Source organism: Salmo trutta, chromosome 30 (genome assembly GCF_901001165.1).
Source record: "Salmo trutta chromosome 30, fSalTru1.1, whole genome shotgun sequence".
NCBI lineage: Eukaryota > Metazoa > Chordata > Actinopteri > Salmoniformes > Salmonidae > Salmo > Salmo trutta.
The window spans coordinates 6,102,484-6,124,404 of NC_042986.1; the positions used below are offsets into that span (position 1 = coordinate 6,102,484).

General features: G+C 42.5%; 1 protein-coding gene across 3 annotated transcripts in view; it reads right to left on the reverse strand.

The window, feature by feature from the left end:
• Positions 1-18,422, reverse strand: part of LOC115169009 (LHFPL tetraspan subfamily member 4 protein-like) — a 29,837-nt gene extending 11,415 nt beyond the window's left edge. For all 3 annotated transcript variants that reach the window (XM_029724611.1, XM_029724610.1, XM_029724609.1), the window contains exon 1: positions 17,369-18,422. In XM_029724611.1, the coding sequence (XP_029580471.1) occupies positions 17,369-17,774 (406 nt within the window). In that variant the 5' untranslated portion in view covers positions 17,775-18,422. The remainder of the gene's footprint in view (positions 1-17,368) is intronic.
• Positions 18,423-21,921: the final 3,499 nt, after the last annotated feature.

Here is a 21,921-nt window from a genome sequence, read left to right on the forward strand (position 1 = left end):
CTTACATCAACGCTGAGAGAGCAATCTGTTTCATTATTGGTCCGTCTGTTGCTCCACTTGGCTGGCGTTCCCTTTTTTCAAAGTGGCTCCTACGTCTGGACCTGAGGTGTCAACTCATTCAAACCCCTGTGCCCAGCTCTCCACCATTCCAAGTCAATGTCGCAACACATTTGCTGTCAAGTGCATTTATCGTCTGGTGCCCAGCTCCAGTCCCCTAGGTACCCAGCAAGGTGGGAAAAGTCAGGGTGGGCAATCTAAGGTTACCCTAACTATTCAGTGACACATCCCAAAACCACAACTCCCTCTGTTTTAGCTATAAGGAACCAAGTTATTTTCCCTCCCTGATTTTTGAGAATGGTTTTCGGTGATGCTAAGGAAAAGCCCCAGAATGATTATAAAGCCTGAGCAAGTGAATCCTCTCATTTTTCTTCCAATCTCTCTCTCTCTCTCTCTCTCTCTCTCTCTCTCTCTCTCTCTCTCTCTCTCTCTGTCTCTGTCTCTGTCTCTGTCTCTGTCTCTGTCTCTCTCTCTGTCTCTGTCTCTCAGGAGGGACAATTCAAATACAGGTCAAAAGAATACATTATTCACTCTGCAGATTATTTTTAGTAGCGCACTGTTGACTTTGGAATTATTTATTTGGGTCTGATGATTAAATCATGTGCATTTCAGGGAAGCCTGGGCAGAAATCTCAGGGCAAAGAGATAGCATGGGATCTCCTGTGATAGATATTTCTATAAATGTATCGACTTGCTACATCTCCTTTTGCAAGCTTATGGAAAACACTTGCACGTGCATGCACTTATCCACACACATGCACACGAGCATACTCGCACACACACAAACACACACACACAAAAGCAACGCAAAACATTTTTCAGAAACAGCAAAAAAGGGGCCTACTAATAAACTAAATGGAACCTCCTCATCAATTCGGCAAATCCCCCCCACACACATTACCGTAGAGGAACAAAGAGCACTTTTACAGTAACACAGGTAGAACAAAAAAACATGTTAACACAGGGAAAAACAAAACGCCCCTGCTGGTACTGAATGAATGGGGGTTTAAAGTGAGGAAGACATCTCCCTGAAGGGGACCAGAGGAATAAGATCATCATAATAAGCTGCCTCTCTTGTTATATAACATCTCACACGAGGCTGACGCACATCCAACACCACAGGGGGGGGGGACACACGTGGGCTATCAAACGCAGTGGCTCAGTGCCATGATTGTGGACTACAGGAAAAAGAGGACTGAGCACACCCCCATTCTCATCGACGGGTTGTAGTGGAGCAGGTTGAGAGCTTCAAGTTCCTTGGTGTCCACATCACCAACAAACTTAACATGGTCCAAGCACACCAAGACAGTCGTGAAGAGGGCACGACAAAACCTATTCCTCCTCAGGAGAGTAAAAAGATTTGGCATGTGTCCTCAGATCCTCAAAAGGTTCTACAGCTGTACCATCAAGAGCATCCTGACGGGTTGCATCCCTGACTGGTATGGCAACTGCTCGGCCTCCGACTGCAAGGCACTACAGAGGGTAGTGCGTGCGGCCCAGTACATCACTGGGGTCAAGGTTCCTGCCATCCAGGACCTCTATACCAGGCGGGGTCAGAGAAAGGCTCTAAAAATTGTCAAAGACTCCAGCCACCCTAGTCTCTGCTACCGCACGGCAAGCGGTACCGGAGTGCCAAGTCTAGGTCCAAGAGGCTTCTAAACAGCTTCTACCTCCAAGCCATAAGACATCTAGTCAAATGGCTACCCAGACTATTTACATTGCCCCCCCCCCATACCTCCCCTTTTACGCTGATGCTACTCTCTGTTATTATCTATGCATAGTCACTTTAATAACTCTACCTACATGTACATATTACCTCAATTACCTCGACTATACGGTGCCCCCGAACATTGACTCTGTACCGGTAGCCCTTGTATATAGCCTAGTTATTGTTATTTTACTGCTGCTCTTTAATTATTTGTTACTTTTATTAAATTTTTTTCCCTTTTTTTTCTTAACTCCATTGTTGGTTAAGGGCTTGTAAGTAAGCATTTCACTGTAAGGTCTACACCTGCTGTATTGGGCGCATGTGACAAATAAAATGTATTTTGATTTGATGTTCAAACCCCCCTGGTAGCCTACAGCTCAAAAGCATGACCACGGGTGAAGGGGATGCCATTATACAACAAGTTGTTAGTTCAGAGCTTCTCATCTCATCCAAGGTATGTGGAAGCAGATCCGCATTTGGTTTCATTCTGTTCCACTCTCCATGGGGTCGACGCTTGAACTGGTTTTCTATCTGATTTGAGGTCAACTTAATTAAACATGAAACCATGAATGCTTGTTGGTACCATTCAGTAATATACAGCACTAAAGCTTGTTCCTGCTATTGTATTCACAGCTCTTCTACCTTTGCATTAAAGTTGGATAAACACATGTATATTGTCTGGCCTCATGTGATCAATAAAATACTACAATGTACATTTCCTGTAGAAACTGCTGATTCGTTTTTGTCAGCCTCTCAGCCTCAGGACCTTGCTCAGGGACGGAAACAATAGAAAAGCCCTAATGTAACTTACAGTTAAATTTAATTCAAAAACGATCTTTTGGTCTTTTTTTCATAAGTCGACTGTTGATACAGTTTCAAAATGTTTTGCATGTCAGCAGTCAAGTTATCAAGATATTGGACTTTTAAGAAGCAGAGTGTCACCAGACACATCATCATCATGATGAGGCTTGTGACATTTTGCTTCTTAAAAGTCCAATATCTTGATAACTTGACTGCTGACATGCAAAACACTTTGGGACCGTGTCAACAGTGGACTAATGAAAAAGAAATACCAAAAGATCGTTTTTGAGTGAAATGTCTCTTTAAAAGGAATGTAGTATGCCGGAGTAGCTAGTTGTAAACTGAGTAGAGCGGAGCAGAGTGCCAGACCGTGTCATGCTTAGTTCTGTTTAACATTTCAGGGAGACAGGGTCAGGACATGAGTGAGAGATGAGTTGATGGAGGTCCGGTTAGGAGTTGGGGCGTAGAGTTAGAAACCACTGGCCTGTAGAAATCAGGCTTTCCTCTTTTAAGTTATGTGCTATTATTTTGGAGGGACACATAACAATTAGCATATCTTGTATTTCTGGGAGACCAGCTATCGTATACACTTGCATGGCCTTACAGTGGCAAATAAAAGTGTGTGAACCCTTTGGAATTACCTGGATTTCTGCATAAATTGGTCATCAAATTTGATCTGATCTTCATCTAAGTCACAACAATAGACAAATATAGTGTGCTTAAACTAATAACACACAAATTATTGTATTTTTCTTGTCTATATTGAATACATAATTTAAACATTCACAGTGTAGGATGGAAAAAGTATGTGAATCCCTAGGCTAATGACTTCTCCAAAAGCTAATTGGAGTCAGGAGTCAGCTAACCTGGAGTCCAATCCCTGAGACGAGATTGGAGATATTGGTTAGAGCTGCTCTGCCCAATAAAAAACCCTCACAAAATGTAAGTTTGCTATTCACAAGAAGCATTGCCTGATGTGAACCATCCCTCAAAAAAAAAGAGATCTCAGAAGACCTAAGATTAAGAATCGTTAACTTGCATAAAGCTGGAAAGGGTTACAAAAGTATCTCTAAAATTCTTGATGTTCATCAGTCCACGGTAAGACAAATTGTCTATAAATGGAGAAAGTTCAGCACTGTTGCTACTCTCCCTAGTAGTGGGTGTCCTGCAAAGATGACTGCACGAGCACAGTGCAGAATACTCAATGAGGCTAAAAAGAATCCTAGAGTGTCAGCTAAAGACTTACAGAAATCTCTGGAACATGCTAACATCTCTCTAAACAAGAATGGTGTTCATGGGAGGACACCACGGAAGAAGCCACATTGCTGCAGGTCTGAAGTTTGCAAAAGTGCACCTGGATGTTCCACAGCGTTACTGGCAAAATATTCCGTGGACAGATGAAACTACAGTTGGAAGGAACACACAACACTATGTTTGAAGAAAAAAAGTCACAGCACACTAACATCAAAACCTCATCCCAACTGTAAAGTATGGTGGAGGGAGCATCATGGTTTGGGGCTGCTCTACTGCCTCAGGGCCTGGACAGCTTGCTATCATTGACGGAAAAATGAATTCCCAAGTTTATCAAGACATTTTGCAGGAGAATGTCTTAATAAACGCCTTCTGGAGTGGCCCAGTCTGAGTCCTGACCTCAACCCGATTGAGATGCTGTGGCATGACCTCGAGAGCAGTTCACACCAGACATCCCAAGAATATTGTTGAACTGAAACTGTTTTGTAAAGAGGAATGGTCCAAAATTCCTCCTGCATGTTGTGCAGGTCTGATCCTCAACTGCAGAAAATGTTTGGTTGAGGTTATTGCTGCCAAATGAGGGTCAACCAGTTATTAAATCCAAGGATTCACATACTTTTCCCACCCTGCACAGTGAATGTTTACATGGTGTGTTCAATAAAGACATGAAAACGTATAATTGCTTGTGTGTTCTTAGTTTAAGCAGACTGTGTTTGTCTATTGTTGTGACCTATATGAAGATCAGATCACATTTTATGACCAATTTATGCAGAAATCCAGGTATTTCCAAAGGGTTCACACACTTTTTCTTGCCACTGTCTGTCTTTTTCCATTTGGTCAGTATGCTATCCATTCCTCTCTCGATGTGTTTGGGATGGAGTGTGTGATTGATTTCTCCTCCTTCTGTCTAACACAGTTGCAGAGCACCAGCGAAATTACAAAGAGGGGCTAAACTTACCGATTCCACCTGGGCTTTTCTGATACTCATTAAGAAAAACGAGACTTGTGTCTCGGGTGTGTTATTCTATGTGGGTGTGTTATGTTTGCTATTTCGTATACTGGCAGTAATGTCATTTGTCCCTCTTCAGTCACCGTCCAGAACAGGCCACCGCAAAGATGGTGGATAAATAAAGATGTCCCACTCAGGCTGTTTACCATTGGGGGAAAAAATGGCCAGTTCCGGTCTGCTTAACAGGGTTGCTCTCCCAGAAGCACCAATGCATTAGCAGCTGGGTCTGGTCTGCTTAGTTCATCGACTGTATATGAACCAGAAAAATTGAGGGAGAGAGATGTCTCGCTTCTTCTTCCGTTTCTGGCTCCGTACTGAATGGCTTAGCAACCGCGTGACCCAGCATGACAAAACTGAACGTGGTTAGTCAGGGAATCCTGCTTCGAGCGTACTGCATTTCCTGCTTTCTAGATGTAGCTACTTTATCTTTGATGAAGGTTGTGTTTGTGCTAACGTTAGCACACGAATGTGAGGATATTTCAGTTGGAGAAAATACCCAAGCCGTATATGAAAAATGAATCTCGTTCTTTCCACATAACATTTGCGACAAAGTCTTGCATATATTATTGTCTAAAAACGTCTGAGGCTGTCTGTAAATAAATTAGGTTTCAGGTTGATTCTGGTGAGCGATTTGATAGTGTGCACTGCAGCACATCGGGCAGCTGTGATCCGGATGATTTGATTACTGCCAGCCGTGATTAGAATGTGCCAGGCAGTGGTCCCGTGTGGGCAGGATTGAAATCAAAACCCAACCTTCATTAAGTTGTCACATCCTCAGGTCCACAAATCTCACAAAACTCTGTTTTGGAATATATTGACTTTATGAAATGATCCTACTTACACATGTTAGTACATTTTGGCACAGAAATAAACTTTTGGGACGAATATTGATGCAACATAGGCCGTATTCAACCAAAGAAGTTGTTTTTGCGTTCAGTTGCACTTTAAAGGAGCATTCGCCGGAGACAGAGTGGAGCAAGCCAGGCAGTTCAGAGATCCTGTCAAAAATCCTTTGCTCTCGTCATCCAACTTTTCTGTCCACGATGTAACTGCAGTAGGGATAATGAGAGAACAGTACAGTTTATGGTTTTGTATAGTACAACATATAACATTGAGCTCTCCTGACTGAAGAGGAGAACCATGATGGTACTCCCCATGAGGAAGGTCATGGGCACTGAGAAGAGCAGCTGGTCCTCTTTGTCCTCTTCCCAGGGCCGGCCCGCTGTTGGCACCACGCTCTGCCAAAGCACTATGCCACGGCCCAGGATACAGCAGCTGATTAAACTACCATCTCCTTAGTGGTGAGAGCATTAGCCCCATAGCCAACACTATCAGGCCACTCACCTGTACACAGTGTAGCAGATGCAGCCTCATCGCAAGGCTATACCCTGTACTGAGTTGGAGCTGATCCAGCAGCCACTGGGAATGGGAAAGGGCCTCAATTGCAAATACATACAGTGCCTTCAGATTCAACCACAAAGCCTAGGGAGGTTTTCCAATGCCTCGCACAGAAGAGCACCTATTGGTAGATGGGTTAAAAAAGTAGATATTCAATATCCCAGTCACTACAAAGTTACAGGCATTATTCCTAACTCAGTTGCCAGAGAGGAAGGAAACCGCTCTGATTTCACCTTGAGGCCAATGGTGACTTTAAAACAGTTACAGAATTGAATGGCTGTGATAGGAGAAAACTGAGGATGGATATACGTCATTGTAGTTATTCCACAATACAAACCCCTAATTGACAGAGTGAAAAGAAGGAACCCTGTACAGAATACATGCATCCTGTTAGCAACAAGATACTAAAATAATACTGCAACAAATGTGGCAAAGCAATTTACTCTTTGTCCTGAATACAAAGTGTTATGTTTGGGTCAAATCCAATACAACACAATACTGAGTACCACTCCATATTTTCAAACATAGTGGTGGCTGCATCATGTTATGGGTATTCTGTAATCGTTAAGGACTGGGGAGTTTTTCAGGATAAAAAAGAAGTGGAACGGAGCTAAGCACAGGCAAAATCCTAGAGGAAAACCTGGTTCAGTCTGCTTTCCACCAAACACTGGGAGATGAATTCCCCTTTCAGAGGGACAATAAACTAAAACACAAGGCCACATCAACACTGAAGTTGTTGACCAAGAAGATAGTGAATGTTCCTGAGTGGCCGCCTTACTGTTTTGACTAGACCTGAAAATGGTTGTCTAGCAATGATCAACAACCAATTTGTGTCACGGTTGCCGTAGGGTAGAGACCAAGACGCAGCGGGAAAATGTACACTCATCTTCTTTTTATTGGTGAAGAAGGAAAACACGTATACGAAAACACAACGACCAATAACAGGCCGGTAAGGCACAAAGCTATACACAGCACAATCTCCCACAAACTAACAGGTGAAAACAGGCGACCTAAGTATGACTCTCAATCAGCAACAACGATGTACAGCTGTTCCTGATTGAGAGCCACACCAGGCCAACACAGATATACCACACTAGACCAGCCCCCTAGAAATACAATACAAGAACATACCCAACAACCCGGCAAACATAAATCAAACACCCCATCTTACATAAATACATATCTAATAAACCCCGAACTACTTAAATCAAATACCCTTTCTACATAGATACACCACCAAACCCAGAAACACTCTACACAAAATAACCCTCTGTATAAACACATAACCAAAAACATGTACAACAAATACCCTCTGCCACGTCCTGACCAAACTACAATAACAAATAGGCCCTTTACTGGTCAGGACGTGACAATTTGACAGAGCTTGAAGAACTTTGAAAAGAATAATGTGCAAATGTTGCACAATCTAGGTGTGAAAAGCTTTAGAGACTTACCCAGAAAGACTCACATCTGTAATTGCTACAAAAGATGATTCTGACATGTATTGAATAAGGGGGTTGAATACTTATCTAATCAAGATATGTTTTATTTTTATATATATATATACTGCTCCAAAAAATAAAGGGAACACTTAAACAACACATCCTAGATCTGAATGAAAGAAATAATCTTATTAAATACTTTTTTCTTTACATAGTTGAATGTGCTGACAACAAAATCACACAAAAATAATCAATGGAAATCCAATTTATCAACCCATGGAGGTCTGGATTTGGAGTCACACTCAAAATTAAAGTGGAAAACCACACTACAGGCTGATCCAACTTTGATGTAATGTCCTTAAAACAAGTAAAAATGAGGCTCAGTAGTGTGTGTGGCCTCCACGTGCCTGTATGACCTCCCTACAACGCCTGGGCATGCTCCTGATGAGGTGGCGGATGGTCTCCTGAGGGATCTCCTCCCAGACCTGGACTAAAGCATCCGCCAACTCCTGGACAGTCTGTGGTGCAACGTGGCATTGGTGGATGGAGTGAGACATGATGTCCCAGATGTGCTCAATTGGATTCAGGTCTGGGGAACGGGCGGGCCAGTCCATAGCATCAATGCCTTTCTCTTGCAGGAACTGCTGACACACTCCAGCCACATGAGGTCTAGCATTGTCTTGCATTAGGAGGAACCCAGGGCCAACCGCACCAGCATATGGTCTCACAAGGGGTCTGAGGATCTCATCTCGGTACCTAATGGCAGTCAGGCTACCTCTGGCGAGCACATGGAGGGCTGTGCGGCACCCCAAAGAAATGCCACCCCACACCATGACTGACCCACCGCCAAACCGGTCATGCTGGAGGATGTTGCAGGCAGCAGAACGTTCTCCACGGCGTCTCCAGACTCTGTCACGTCTGTCACGTGCTCAGTGTGAACCTGCTTTCATCTGTGAAGAGCACAGGGCGCCAGTGGCGAATTTGCCAATCTTGGTGTTCTCTGGCAAATGCCAAACGTCCTGCACGGTGTTGGGCTGTAAGCACAACCCCCACCTGTGGACGTCGGGCCCTCATACCACCCTCATGGAGTCTGTTTCTGACCGTTTGAGCAGACACATGCACATTTGTGTCCTGCTGGAGGTCATTTTGCAGGGCTCTGGCAGTGCTCCTCCTTGCACAAAGGCGGAGGTAGCGGTCCTGCTGCTAGGTTGTTGCCCTCCTACGACCTCCTCCACGTCTCCTGATGTACTGGCCTGTCTCCTGGTAGCGCCTCCATGCTCTGGACACTACGCTGACAGACACAGCAAACCTTCTTGCCACAGCTCGCATTGATGTGCCATCCTGGATGAGCTGCACTACCTGAGCCACTTGTGTGGGTTGTAGACTCCGTCTCATGCTACCACTAGAGTGAAAGCACCGCCAGCATTCAAAAGTGACCAAAACATCAGCCAGGAAGCATAGGAACTGAGAAGTGGTCTGTGGTCCCCACCCGCAGAACCACTCCTTTATTGGGGGTGTCTCGCTAATTGCCTATAATTTCCACCTGTTGTCTATACCATTTGCACAACAGCATGTGAAATGTATTGTCAATCAGTGTTGCTTCCTAAGTGGACAGTTTGATTTCACAGAAGTGTGATTGACTTGGAGTTACATTGTGTTGTTTAAGTGTTCCCTTTATTTTTTTTAGCAGTGTATATATATTTTACTAATGTTAACATTTTTCTTCCACTTTGACATTACAGAGTTTTTTGTGTAGATCGTTGACAAAAAAATTACAATTAAATCAATTTTAATCCAGCTTTATGCGTGCACTTCTGGATGAATACCAGCATTGATAGCTGCATGCATGTTTTTCTAATTTCATAAAAGTGCATAGTGAGTGTCCTGTCATCCTAAGAGTATGGAAATATTATTTAATGGGTTCTCTGTTCCTCCATCTTGCTGATGGTTGAACATTCTTCCAACCAAACAAACTGACTCTGCAGATCAGAAAGGAGAGCGGATAGATGAAGAAAACAACAATACAAACAGAAAAAACTGCTGATATTTTTCTGCTCTCAGTCTGCTGACTGTTGAGGTATTCTTACTCCCATACGTTTGTGCGTATCTCATGAGTCGTTTTCGACACCCACCATCTCAGATTGTTCTGAAAACATTTCTGTAGTTAGACACAGATAAAATTAGTATCCCTGAAACATTATTTTGTTGAAAGTTTATTTGAACTTTGATATATTAAGCTTATTGATTGCACCCAAATTGGCCATTTCAATTCATAGGATTCATATCATATTCAATAAATATAGTACCCAACATCATATTTGGACCTAACATTTTCTTAACAATGACTAATACGATGTCATGTATTCTCTGGGAATTTTGAGATGTTTTTTCCCCCTCTGTTCAGAGAAATTAGCCATTCAAGTTTGAATGCATTTCCCTCCATAAATCACTGTGAAAGTACCGGGTTTTGCACACTATATGCTGCTCTTCCGACTGTTACTGCCACACAATTTTATACAGTTTTCTGGTCTCTTGTATTTATTAAATTGATCACAATATTTTTTTTCAACTTTGGGTAGAAAACCAATAGCTTTTGCTCATGATGAAAATCATCCGCACAAGTCAAGCCAGTCCTCCATGAAAGCAATTCAGTTTGGCATTCTCTTAGCAACCTAATGCTTTAACCCACTCTTCTCGAATAGTCCAACAAATGACAGCTCTCAGAGAGGGCTATCCCTATGACGCAATTATCATATTAAGACTTTTCCTACAAGACCTAAAATGGGATGGAGAAATGGGCTAGTGACTAAAATGTTGTGAAAACCCTAATAAAACAATACAATTATAAACCATTACATAGCAGTCTTGTGTTTTTCAATAAAATGATTAGAAAACATCTCCTAAATGTTGTTTGATTAGTGACATTTACCATTAAACCCAGCCCAATACATTATCATTACAGTGCTTTCAGAAAGTATTCACACCCCTTGACTTTTTCCACATTTTGTTGTCTTACAGAAATAATTAAAATGGATTAAATTGAGCATTTGTTTTGTCACTGGCCTACACACAATACCCCATAATGTCAAAGCGAATTATGTTTTTCAAAATTTTTACAAATTAATAAAAAATGAAAAGCTGAAATGTATTGAGTCAATAAGTATTCAACCCCTTTGTTATGGCATGCCAAAATAAGTTCAGGAGTAAAAATGTGCTTAATAAGTCGTATAATAAGTTGTCTGGACTCACTCTGTGTGCAATAATAGTGTTGAACCTTTTCCTGCAGTGGGCTAAATCAGGCTCACAGAGAGTGTTTCTTGGTAGTCTTAAGCACATCTACTTTGAAACAGAAGTATTCACCTCACACACATGGTTATGGGCTTAAAAAAAGAAGACATCTGTACCATGTCAGATATAGAGTTGAAATGTATTAAATGTTGAGTTGAGACTGAAATATAACAAAACCTTTTCATATAGAAACACCAGATTTTTGGCAGGTTTATTTAAATAATTTGTATTAATTATGAAATTATTAAAAACATTAATAACATTCCACCCATGAGGCCACTAGAGGGCTATTTGGTCATTTGACTGCAGGATATGGCTACCTCATATCTGTACCATAAACAATTATCTGTAAGGTCCCTCCGATGAGCACTGCATTTCAAACACAGATTCAACCATAAAGACCAGGGAGGTTTTCTAATGCCTCGTAAAGAAGGGCACCTATTGGTAGATGGGTAAAAAAAACAGACATTGAATTTCCCTTTGAGCATGGTGAGTTATTATTAACACTTTGAATGGTGTTCAATACACCCGGATAGGAATGAAACCGCTCAGGGATTTCACCATGAAGCCAGTGGTGACTTAAAAACAGTTACAGAGTTGAATGGCTGTGATAGGAGAAAACTGAGCATGGATCAACAGCCTTGTAATTACTCCACAATACTAACCTAATTGACAGAGTGAAAAGAAGGAAGCCTGGGCAGAATAAAAAGATTTCAAAACATGCATCCTGTTTGCAACAAGGCACTAAAGTAATACTGCAGTACATGTGGCAAAGCAATTAACGTTTTGTCCAGAATACAAAGTGTTACTGTATGTTTGGGGCAAATCCAATACAACACATTACTGAGCACCACTCTCCATATTTTCAAGTATAGTGGTGGCTGCTATGGGTATGCTTGTAATCTTTAAGGACTGGAGTTTTTCAGGATACAAAAATGACAGAATGGAGCTAAGCACAGGCTGTCACGCCCTGACCTGAGAGAGACGTTTTATTTCTCTATTTTGTTAGGTCAGGGTGTGGGGTGGGCATTATATGTGTTGTATTTCTTTGTTTTGGCTGAGTATGGTTTCCAATCAGAGGCAGCTGTCTATCGTTGTCTCTGATTGGGAATCATACTTAGGCAGCCCTTTTTCCCTCCTTCAGTGTGGGATCTTGTTTTTTTGTACAGCTCAGTTAGCCTGCAGAACGTGACATTCGTTTTCCGTTGTTTATTGTTTTGTTTTAGTGTTCTGAGTTAAATAAAGAAATATCATGAGCACTTACCACGCTGCGCTTTGGTCTACTCATTTCGACGACGATCGTCACACAGACAAAATCCTTCAGGAAAACCTGGTTTAGTCTGCTTTCCACCGAACACTGGGAGATGTGTTTACATTTAAGCAGGGCAATATCCTAAAACACAATCTCCACTGGATGTGTTTACCAAGACAGTGAATGCTCCTGAGTGGCATAGTTACAGTTTTTACTTAAATCAACTTGAAAATATATGGCAAGACCTGAAAATGGTTGTCTAGCAATGATCAACAAACAATTTGACAGAGCTTAAAGAATTTTGAAAAGAAGTGGGCAAACGTTGTACAATCCAGGTGTGGAAAGCTCTTTGAGACTTACCCAGAATGACTCACAGCTGTAATTGCTGCCAAAGTATTGACTCAGGGGTGTAAATAGTTACGTAAATGAGATATTTCTGTATTTCATTTTCAATAAATTAGCAAAAATGTCTAAAAACATGTTTTCACTTTGTCATTATGAGGTATTGTGTGCAGATGTGTGAGAGAAAAATATTTAATCAATTTTGAATTCAGGCTGTAACACAACAAAATGTGGAAAAAGTTAAGGGGTATAAATATACTGAACAACAATGTAATCGCAACATGAAAAGCATTGGTCCCATGTTTCATGAGCAGAAATAAAAGATCCCAGGAATTTTCCATTCACAATTTGTGCACAAATTTGTTTGTATCCCTGTTAGTGAGCATTTCTCCTTTGCCAAGATAATCCATCCACCTGGCAGGTGTGGCATATCAAGAAGCTGATTAAACAGAATGATCAGAACACAGCTGCACCTTGTAATGGGGACAATAAAAAGCCTCTTTAAAATGTTCCGTTTTGTCTCACAACACAATGCCACAGACGTCTGAAGTTTTGAAGGAGCATGCAATTGGCATGTTGACTGCGGGGATGTCCACCAGAACTATTGCCAGAGAATTGAATGTTAATTTCTCTACCATAAGCCGACTGCAAAGTCGTTTTACAGAATTTGGCAGTACGTCCAACTGGCCTCACAACCGCAGACAACGTGTAACCACGCCAGCCCAGGCCCTCTACATCCAGCTTCTTCACCTGAGGAATCGTCTGAGACCAGCCAACAGGACTGCTGATGAAACTGAGGAGTATGTCTGTTTGTAATTAAGCCCTTTTTTGGGGAAAAACTAATTCTGATTGTCTGGGCCTGGCTTCCAAGTGGATGGTTCTGGCTCCCAAGTGGGTGGGCCTATGCCCTCCCAGGCCCATCAATGGCTGCGCCCCTGCCTAGTCATGTGAAATCCATAGATTAGGGCCTAATTTATTTATTTTAATTGACTGATTTCCTTAAACGAACTGTAACTCAGTAAAATATTTTAAATTGTTCCATGTTGCGTTTATATTTTTGTTCAGTATACTTTCTGAAGGCATTGTATTTGGGATTTTTACCATTGAAGACCATAACATTTAAACCATTAGAACTCCTGTAGCCTATTGGTTTGCTTGTTCACAAGGAATGGTCTAACTAATCCAAACCTTTATTGAAGGGAATAAACTACACACACTTCCCAGATACAGCTTAAGCCTTAGGCAGTCAACCTTACACTAGCAGATCTCTGTTGGTGTGTGGGCACACTCTTAGAAAAAAAGGTGCTATCTAGAACCTAAAAGGGTTCTTCGGCTATCCCCATAAGATAACTCTTTGAAGAACCCCTTTGGGTATCATGTCGGGTTCTACGCGGAACCCAAAAAGGTTCTACCTGAAACCAAAAAGGGTTCTACCTGGAAACAAAAAGGGTTATCGTATGGGGACAGCCAAAGAGCCCTTTTGGAACTCTTTTTTCTAAGAGTGCAGCTAGTTACACAGATTGACTTCATTGAGCAGATTAGATTCAAGAGAAGGACAGTTTGTATGTGTTTGAATTGCTTTCATGGAGGACTGGCTTGAATTGAAAGGATGATCACAACATTTATTTCCATCTTGAGCAAAAGCTATGGGTTTTCTACCCAAAGTTGCAAAAGGTTCCATTTAATACATGGATAAAAGGGTGTGGCGGTAATAGCAGAACAGCAGCATGTAGTGGGCAAAACCTGGTACTAATTCACAAAGAATACATTACATAGTATGAATAAACAATACTCCAAGCCAGAGCTTCATATAACTTGTCAAACATAGAGAACTGATACTGTATACTGGCCGTTGGGGTGGGCTTGGTGTGGAGTTGGGGCGTCCGCGGGTGGCTTTCGACCATTTATTTGGATCCCTGACATCTTAGTCATTGTTAAGATGTGGTTTGGTCCAAATCGGATGTTGAGTATTATATTTAATGAATATTATACAGTGCCTTCAGAAAGTATTCACACCCCTTGACTTTTTCCACATTTTGTTCTATTACAAAGTGGGATTAAAAGTGATTTTAAATTGTAATTTTTTGTCAATGATTTACACAAAATACTCTGTAATGTCGATACATGTTAGAATCACCTTTCGCAGCTATAACAGCTGTGAGTCGTTCTGATTAAGTCTGGAAGAGCTTTGCACTCTTGGATTGTACCATATTTGTCCATTATTCTTTAAAATATTCTTCAAACTTGGTTGTTGATCATTGCTTGACAGCCATTTTTAAGTCTTGCCATAGATTTGCCGATTTAAGTCAAAACTGTAACTAGGCCACTCAGGAACATTCGATGTCATCTTGGTAAGCAACTCCAGTGTATATTTGGCCTTTGTCACACCCTGATCTTTTTCACATGTCTTGTGCTTGTCTCCACCCCCACCAGGTGTCTCCCATTTGTCCTCATTATCCTCTGTGTATTTATAGCGGTGTTTTCTGTTCGTCTGTTTCCAGTTCGTCTTGTCTCGTCAAGCCTACCATCATGTTTTTCCGTACTCCTGTTTTTCTGGTCCCTGTTTTCCAGTCCTCCTGGTTCTGACCATTGCTGCCTGCCCTGAGCCTGCCTGCCATGTCATTCTGCCTTCCCTGACCTCGAGCCTGCCTGCCATCCTGTACCCATCTGACTCTGACCCGGTTTACGAACTTCTGCCTGTCCTCAACCTGCCTCTTGCCTGCCCCTTGCCTATTAATAAATATCAGAGACTCGGACCATCTGGTGTCTGCATATTGGTCACATCCTGTGACGTTATAGCCGTGTGTTTTAGGTAATTGTCCTGCTGAAAGGTGAATTTGTCTCCCAGTGTCTGTTGGAAAGCAGACTGAACCAAGTTTTTCCTCTAGGATTTTGCCTATGCTTAGCTTTATTCCATTTCTTTTTATCAAAAATCCTTGCCAATGACAAGCGTACCCATAACATGATGCAGACACTACCATGCTTGAAACTATGAAGAGGTACTCAGTGATGTGTTGTGTTGGATTTGCCCAAAACATAACGCTTTCTATTCAGGAAAATGTCATGTATTTGCCAAATGTTTTGCGTATTACTTTAGTGCCTTATTGCAAACAGGATCCATGTTTTGGAATATTTTTATTCTTTACAGGCTTCCTCCTTTTCAATCTATAATTTATATTAGTTGATCCTTCCTCAGTTATGTCCTACCACAGCCATTAAACTCAGTAACTGTTTTAAATTCACCATTGGCCTCATGGTGAAATCCCTGAGCGGTTTCCTTCCTCTCCGGCAACTGAGTTAGGAAGGGTGCCTGTATAATTTGTAGTGACTGGGTGTCAAGTCACATAAGTTCCATGGACTCAATAACAAAAGTGTTAAACATGATTTTCAATTACTACCCCATCTCTGTGCCCCACACATACAATTATTTCTAAGGTCCCTCAGTTGATCAATGAATTTCAAGCACAGATTCACCATCCAAAGTGTAATTAAAACTGCACCATGCTCAAAGGGATATTCAATGTCTGTTTTTTTGTTGTTACCGCCCTACCAATAGGTGCTCTTTGCGAACCATTAGAAAACCTCCCTGGTCTTTGTGGTTGAATCTGTGCTTGAAATTCACTGATCGACTGAGGGACCTTAGAAATAATTGTATGTGTGGGGCACAGAGATGGGGTAGTAATTGAAAATCATGTTTAACACTTTTGTTATTGAGTCCATGCAACTTATTATGTGACTTGTTAAGCACATTTATACTCCTGAACTTATTTAGGCTTGCCATAAAAAAAGGGTTGCATACTTATTGACTCGAGACATTTCAGCTTTTCATTTTGAATTAATTTCTAAACATTTCTAAAATAGAATGACATTTTGACATTATGGGGTATTGTGTGTAGATCAGTGACACAAAATCTAAATGTAATCCATTTTCAATTCAGGCTGTAACACAACAAATGCAGAAAAGTCAAGGGGTGTGAAAACTTTCTGAAGGCACTGTATGAATCATATAAATTGAACTGTCTAAATGTGTCAGAGTTAAAATTGTCTTTCAACAAAATAATGTTGCAGGAATGCTTATCTTATATTTTTCTAACTACATAAACCATTTCAAAACAATCTGAGATGGTGGGTGTCTTGCTGAAATGAAATGGAACGACCCGCATTGATGAATTTATAATCCACTCTGGGAGGTCCTTGAGGTATAGATCTGAGTGGGAGTGAGTGAATTAAGATCCATAAACGACCTGTTTTCATTTCCCCCTACTTGTTTCTTCTATCTATCAAGAGGGCAAATCTCTATGTGGTCAGGTCATGGTTGAAGGAATGCATCCAACCAACAGAAGGAGGCCTTTTGTAGTGTGTTGGTTGTTTTTGAGACTGATTTGTTGAGCAAATGAATGCTTCATCTGCAATCGCTAGAGCTCAATGTGGGTCAGTGTGGCAGCCTATAGGATATCTGTCTTCCTTCCACAGTTCCATGACTCATGACTGAGTGACAATGGAAAATTACATGAAGCCATCCAATTTCCACTCCCAGTAAGCCCGGAGAGTTTGGAATCTGTGTAGGAATGTGGAGTGAAAATTATTTTGTAGCGAGGTGAATCTAATCTGCCTGTAGATATAACCCATCATCCTTAACAATAGCAACAGTACAAGCAGCATGTTGCAATTTTTTTTGACAAGGTTGTTTGCATGTAACTTGTAACCAGCAGATCCATGTGTTTTCAGTCGCCTGTGACATACCAGTGAAAATCAAATTCCCCAATATATTCATGTGCTGAAACAATATTGTGTAACTGAGTTTCCAATGGTTTTACGTACCACATAGGAGTTGCATCCAGGCACAAGTCTTGTAGACGGTAGCGGTGTTGCAGAAGAAGAAGAGCGCCATGCAGGCGATGCAGCCCAGAATCAGCACCATGGACAGAAACACGAAGACCGACGCCGCTTTGAAGGCGCCGGAGGGGATGGAGCTGAACTCGGCGAAGCTACCCGTGCAGGTGAGCTCTCGGTTGGGCGGTCCTCTTCCAACGCACTGGTGGAACAAGCCGAAGTAACCCACCTGCGGCGTGCTCACACTGTCCCCGATCCAGTAGGGCTGAATGAAGACCACCACGTTGATGATGGCAAAGCATATGGTGAATATCGCCCAGAGTACCCCGATGGCGCGGGAGTTCCGCATGTAGTTATCATGGTAAATCTTGGCGGCTTCTTGTGAAGGCAACATGTTTTCCACTATACTGTAGCTTTCTTTTCGTTATTTTAATGACTCACTCAGTCTTTGCGCGTCTCCGTTTGTGAAAGCTGTGATTGTAAATTTGGTAGCAGTGTAGCTATTCAGAATAAATCCATTATTAAATTACGTTGATTTATTATTCTTATTGACTAGCCTTTATTTATTTATATTTGGCTACCATATCATTGTAGATTCAACCTGCGAACCTACAAGCCTACACATTGTTGAATAGATACATGTATGTATCATAAAGGTAATTAATAATGTATCGTTCCTTAGAAAAGGAGAAGTGGCGTCCGAAATAGGATATTTCACAGTAAAACGTGTTTGCAATATCCTCAACCAATGCTATCTTAAAAAGATGTCCTTTAATATCCTCATCCAAGCCCACCAGAAATGATAAGCTTTTGCCTAGTGCCAGTGGTGGATCCCCCGTTTACGTGTAGCATCTGAGGCATCCGTGGAGGGCTTTGAGCTGGAGATATCGGCGCACAGTCCCTAATTATAGAATTTACATCCAATTTTGAGAAAATGAAAACGTCAACTATGACCAGTCCGAGCTTGCGAAACCGACCTCCTCCGCCGCCACTCCATTATTGGGATTTTCCCTATTTGTCTCGCGCCCTCTTCCTGCCTCTCCCCTCGTCGTCCTGTCTCTCCGTGGATCTCTCGCGCGCTCTCAGAAGACGCTGAGCACTGTTGATTGCGGCGCGTTCACGTACCGCACGATAACCAACAGAGATTTGCATGAAAAATGGTATTCTCCCCTCCTTATTCTTTTACTACAATTATAACGATTGTTTGTATGCAGATTTAGGTTAACCATTTTGATTAGACATAGGCCTACCCACAGAAGACAGAATGTTTATTTTCTAAAGATGATCCCACTTAAGATGATCCTATCAACTGGTCCATATCAACTGTCCATCAGCAAGTAATATGGGAATTCATTGAATTGAATGTTGTTTTAATCTCGTTGGTGATTGAATAGTTGTTTTCTCTCAAATCGATTACTCGCTAACGAAGGCCTACACACAGGGGTTAATAAGAGCATCACACAATAATTTGAATCCCTGTGTTAGGAAAAGCCTAGAATGTCTTTTTTATTTAACTAGGCAAGTCAGTTAAGAACAAAATCTTATTTTCAATGACGGCCTAGGAACAGTGGGTTAACTGCCTTGTTCAGGGGCAGAACAATAGATTTTTACCTTGTCAGCTCAGGGATTCGATCTTGCAACCTTGCGGTTACTAGTCCAACGCTTTAACCACTAGGCTACTTGCCACCCCAGTAGAATTGGTCAGAGGCTCCCCTTTCTGAGACAGCACACACACGGTTTATTAACAAACAAACAGGACATAGCCAATGGAGTTCCACTGCACCACACACACACACGCACGCACGCACACACGCACACACACGCACACACACACGCACACGGGGAATAACAGGGGAGTTTCCAGTGTGAAGCTTTGCTAGCCAGTGTGAGAGAGGCCTGCAGCACAGCAGTTGATTTAAGGACAGGACATAGAGTGGTGGGATGCCTTCACCCTTCACAGAGGTTGTTACTACTTTTGTGCAGAACAGAGAGAGATCCAACTGCAACACCCACTTGTGTTTCTGTGCCACTGTGCACCATACAGCGTTTAACAGCATCTAATATGAGATATTGTCTGTATATATATATGTTTTTGGTACATTTGTGTGTGCTGTGCTCAGGTTTTTGTCTTGAGTGTCAGTGTTAGTATGTATGTACATGTTTATCCTTGAGTTATCTGTGAACTATATTTGTGTGTGTCTTTACGTTTGTCTGTGGCTACTCTGGGGTCTCATTCTAAAAAGAAAACGTTCTCGAGCTAGATACATCTGAAACAAGTTCCCTCAGTGTGAATTCACACTAGTCTTGACATACGCTGCCATCTGCTGGATACAAAACGAATTGCAAGAATATTGTGCCACAGAGATACAAAAAAGAGACGCTTGTTTTTTATAAAACCAGGGGGCAGTATTTCATAACTTCTATTTCAGTAAATGTCTGGTAACAATTGGTTTAATCCAGACAACAAGAACCGAATCTGCAGCTTGATTTTGTTAAGGCTGTGATCAGAGTCTGCAATTTGTCTGGTATCTTTTCTTTGATTGTTCACGACTCAGACTGAACTGCTTGATGGAAGAAAAAGTTAGCACAACAAAAGCAAGGACATGTTGTCTTTATGCATGACAGAAGTATTGAACCGTTAGATAATGTCCAATCTCCATTTTTTTTTTTGCTGTACAAATGGATCTGTTGATGGAGCTGTAGACTCTTTCCTCATACCACTTCTGACCTTAAGCTCTGAAACATTATTACTTCCAAGAAACCAGCCATCAGAATATTGCTTCCTCTAAGGCAGCATTCAGGCAGCGTTTGTTGCCATCCTTAATAATGTATCATACATTGCACACTTTCCTCAAAATCACAGTCAAGTTTCTGTAGTTCGGACAACAGATGGCATGGTGAGTCATTGTTATCCGTGTGTTTGACTATGCCAGTCCAGATGCTGTCTGAAAGGATAGTGATGTTGGTGATGCCGAATCTGAAGTGACAGAGGTAGGCCCGCTATCAGACACGTTGTCTTGTTGCCTTATTCCCATGCAGTCCCCTCCAACTCTTATGTGCCCTAGAACTGGTGCCTGATTTCAGAAACAACCCACAGTAGATCTGAGATCATCTAGACACTTGGGCTGTCTGAATTCCTCCCCAGAGATGTGCACTGCTTATCAGATTACTTGTATGGTATGGAACACCAATGTAAAAAATGTAATTGATTGTAGATATATATATATATATAAATGGACTCTGAAACCTTTGACGGTATATATATATATATATATATACCGTCAAAGGTTTCAGAGTCCATTTCAGTATCATGCTGTGAATTGCATCTGTCACGACTTCCGCCGAAGTCGCTCCCTCTCCTTGTTCGGGCGGCATTCGGCGGTCGACGTCACCAACCTTCTAGCCATCGCCGATCCACTTTTCATTTTCCATTGGTTTTGTCTTGTCTTCCATCACACCTGGTTCCAATTCCATCAATTACATGTTGTGTATTTAACCCTCTTTGGGTTAAGTAGTAGTTGGGTTTGCCAACTACTACCGGAGGTTTATCCAAGGTTTTGGTCAGGTAGTGGCTCCCGTTACCTCACTGCTGAAGGGGGGCTCGGTGCGTTTGCAGTGGTCGGTTGAGGCGAACTGGGCTTTTAGTCACCTGAGGGCTCTGTTTACCTCGGCTCCCGTGCTGACCCATCCGGATCCCTCTTTGACGTTCATAGTGGAGTTGGACGCGTCCGAGGCTGGGATAGGAGTGGTGCTCTCTCAGCGCTCGGGTACGCCACCGAAGCTCTGCCCTTGTGCCTTCTTCTCTAAGAAGCTCAGCCAGGTGGAGTGAAACTATGATGTGGGGGACCGGGAGCTGTTGGATGTCGTCGAGGCCTTGAAGGCGTGGAGACACTGGCTTGAAGGGGCTAGACACCCTTTTCTCATTTGGACTGACCACCGCAATCTGGAGTACATCCGGGCAGCGAGGAGACTGAACCCTCGCCAGGCAAGGTGGGCTATGTTTTTCACCCATTTTGTGTTTACCCTGTCCTACAGACCAGGCTCTCAGAACGTGCAGGCAGACGCATTGTCCCGGCTGTATGACACAGAGGAGCGGCCCATGGATCCCATTCCCATACTCCCCGCCTCCTGCCTGGTGGCGCTGGTAGTGTGGGAGCTGGACATGGACATTGAGCAGGCGTTACGTGCAGAGCCCGCTCCCATCCAGTGTCCCGCTGGGCGTCTGTACGTCTTGTCTGCTGTTCGTGACCGGTTGATCTATTGGGCCCACATGTCACCCTCCTCTGGTCATCCTGGGATCGGTCAGGCAGTGCGCTGTTTGAGCGGGAGGTACTGGTGGCCTACCTTGGCTAAGGACGTGAGGGTTTTATGTTTCCTCCTGCTCGGTGTGCGCCCAGTGTAAGGCTCCTTGGCACCTGCCCAGAGGTAAGTTGCACCCCTTACCCGTTCCACAGCGGCCTTGGTCGCACTTGTCGGTGGATTTTCTAACTGATCTTCCACTCTCACAGGGTAACACCGCGATCCTGGTCATTGTGGATCGT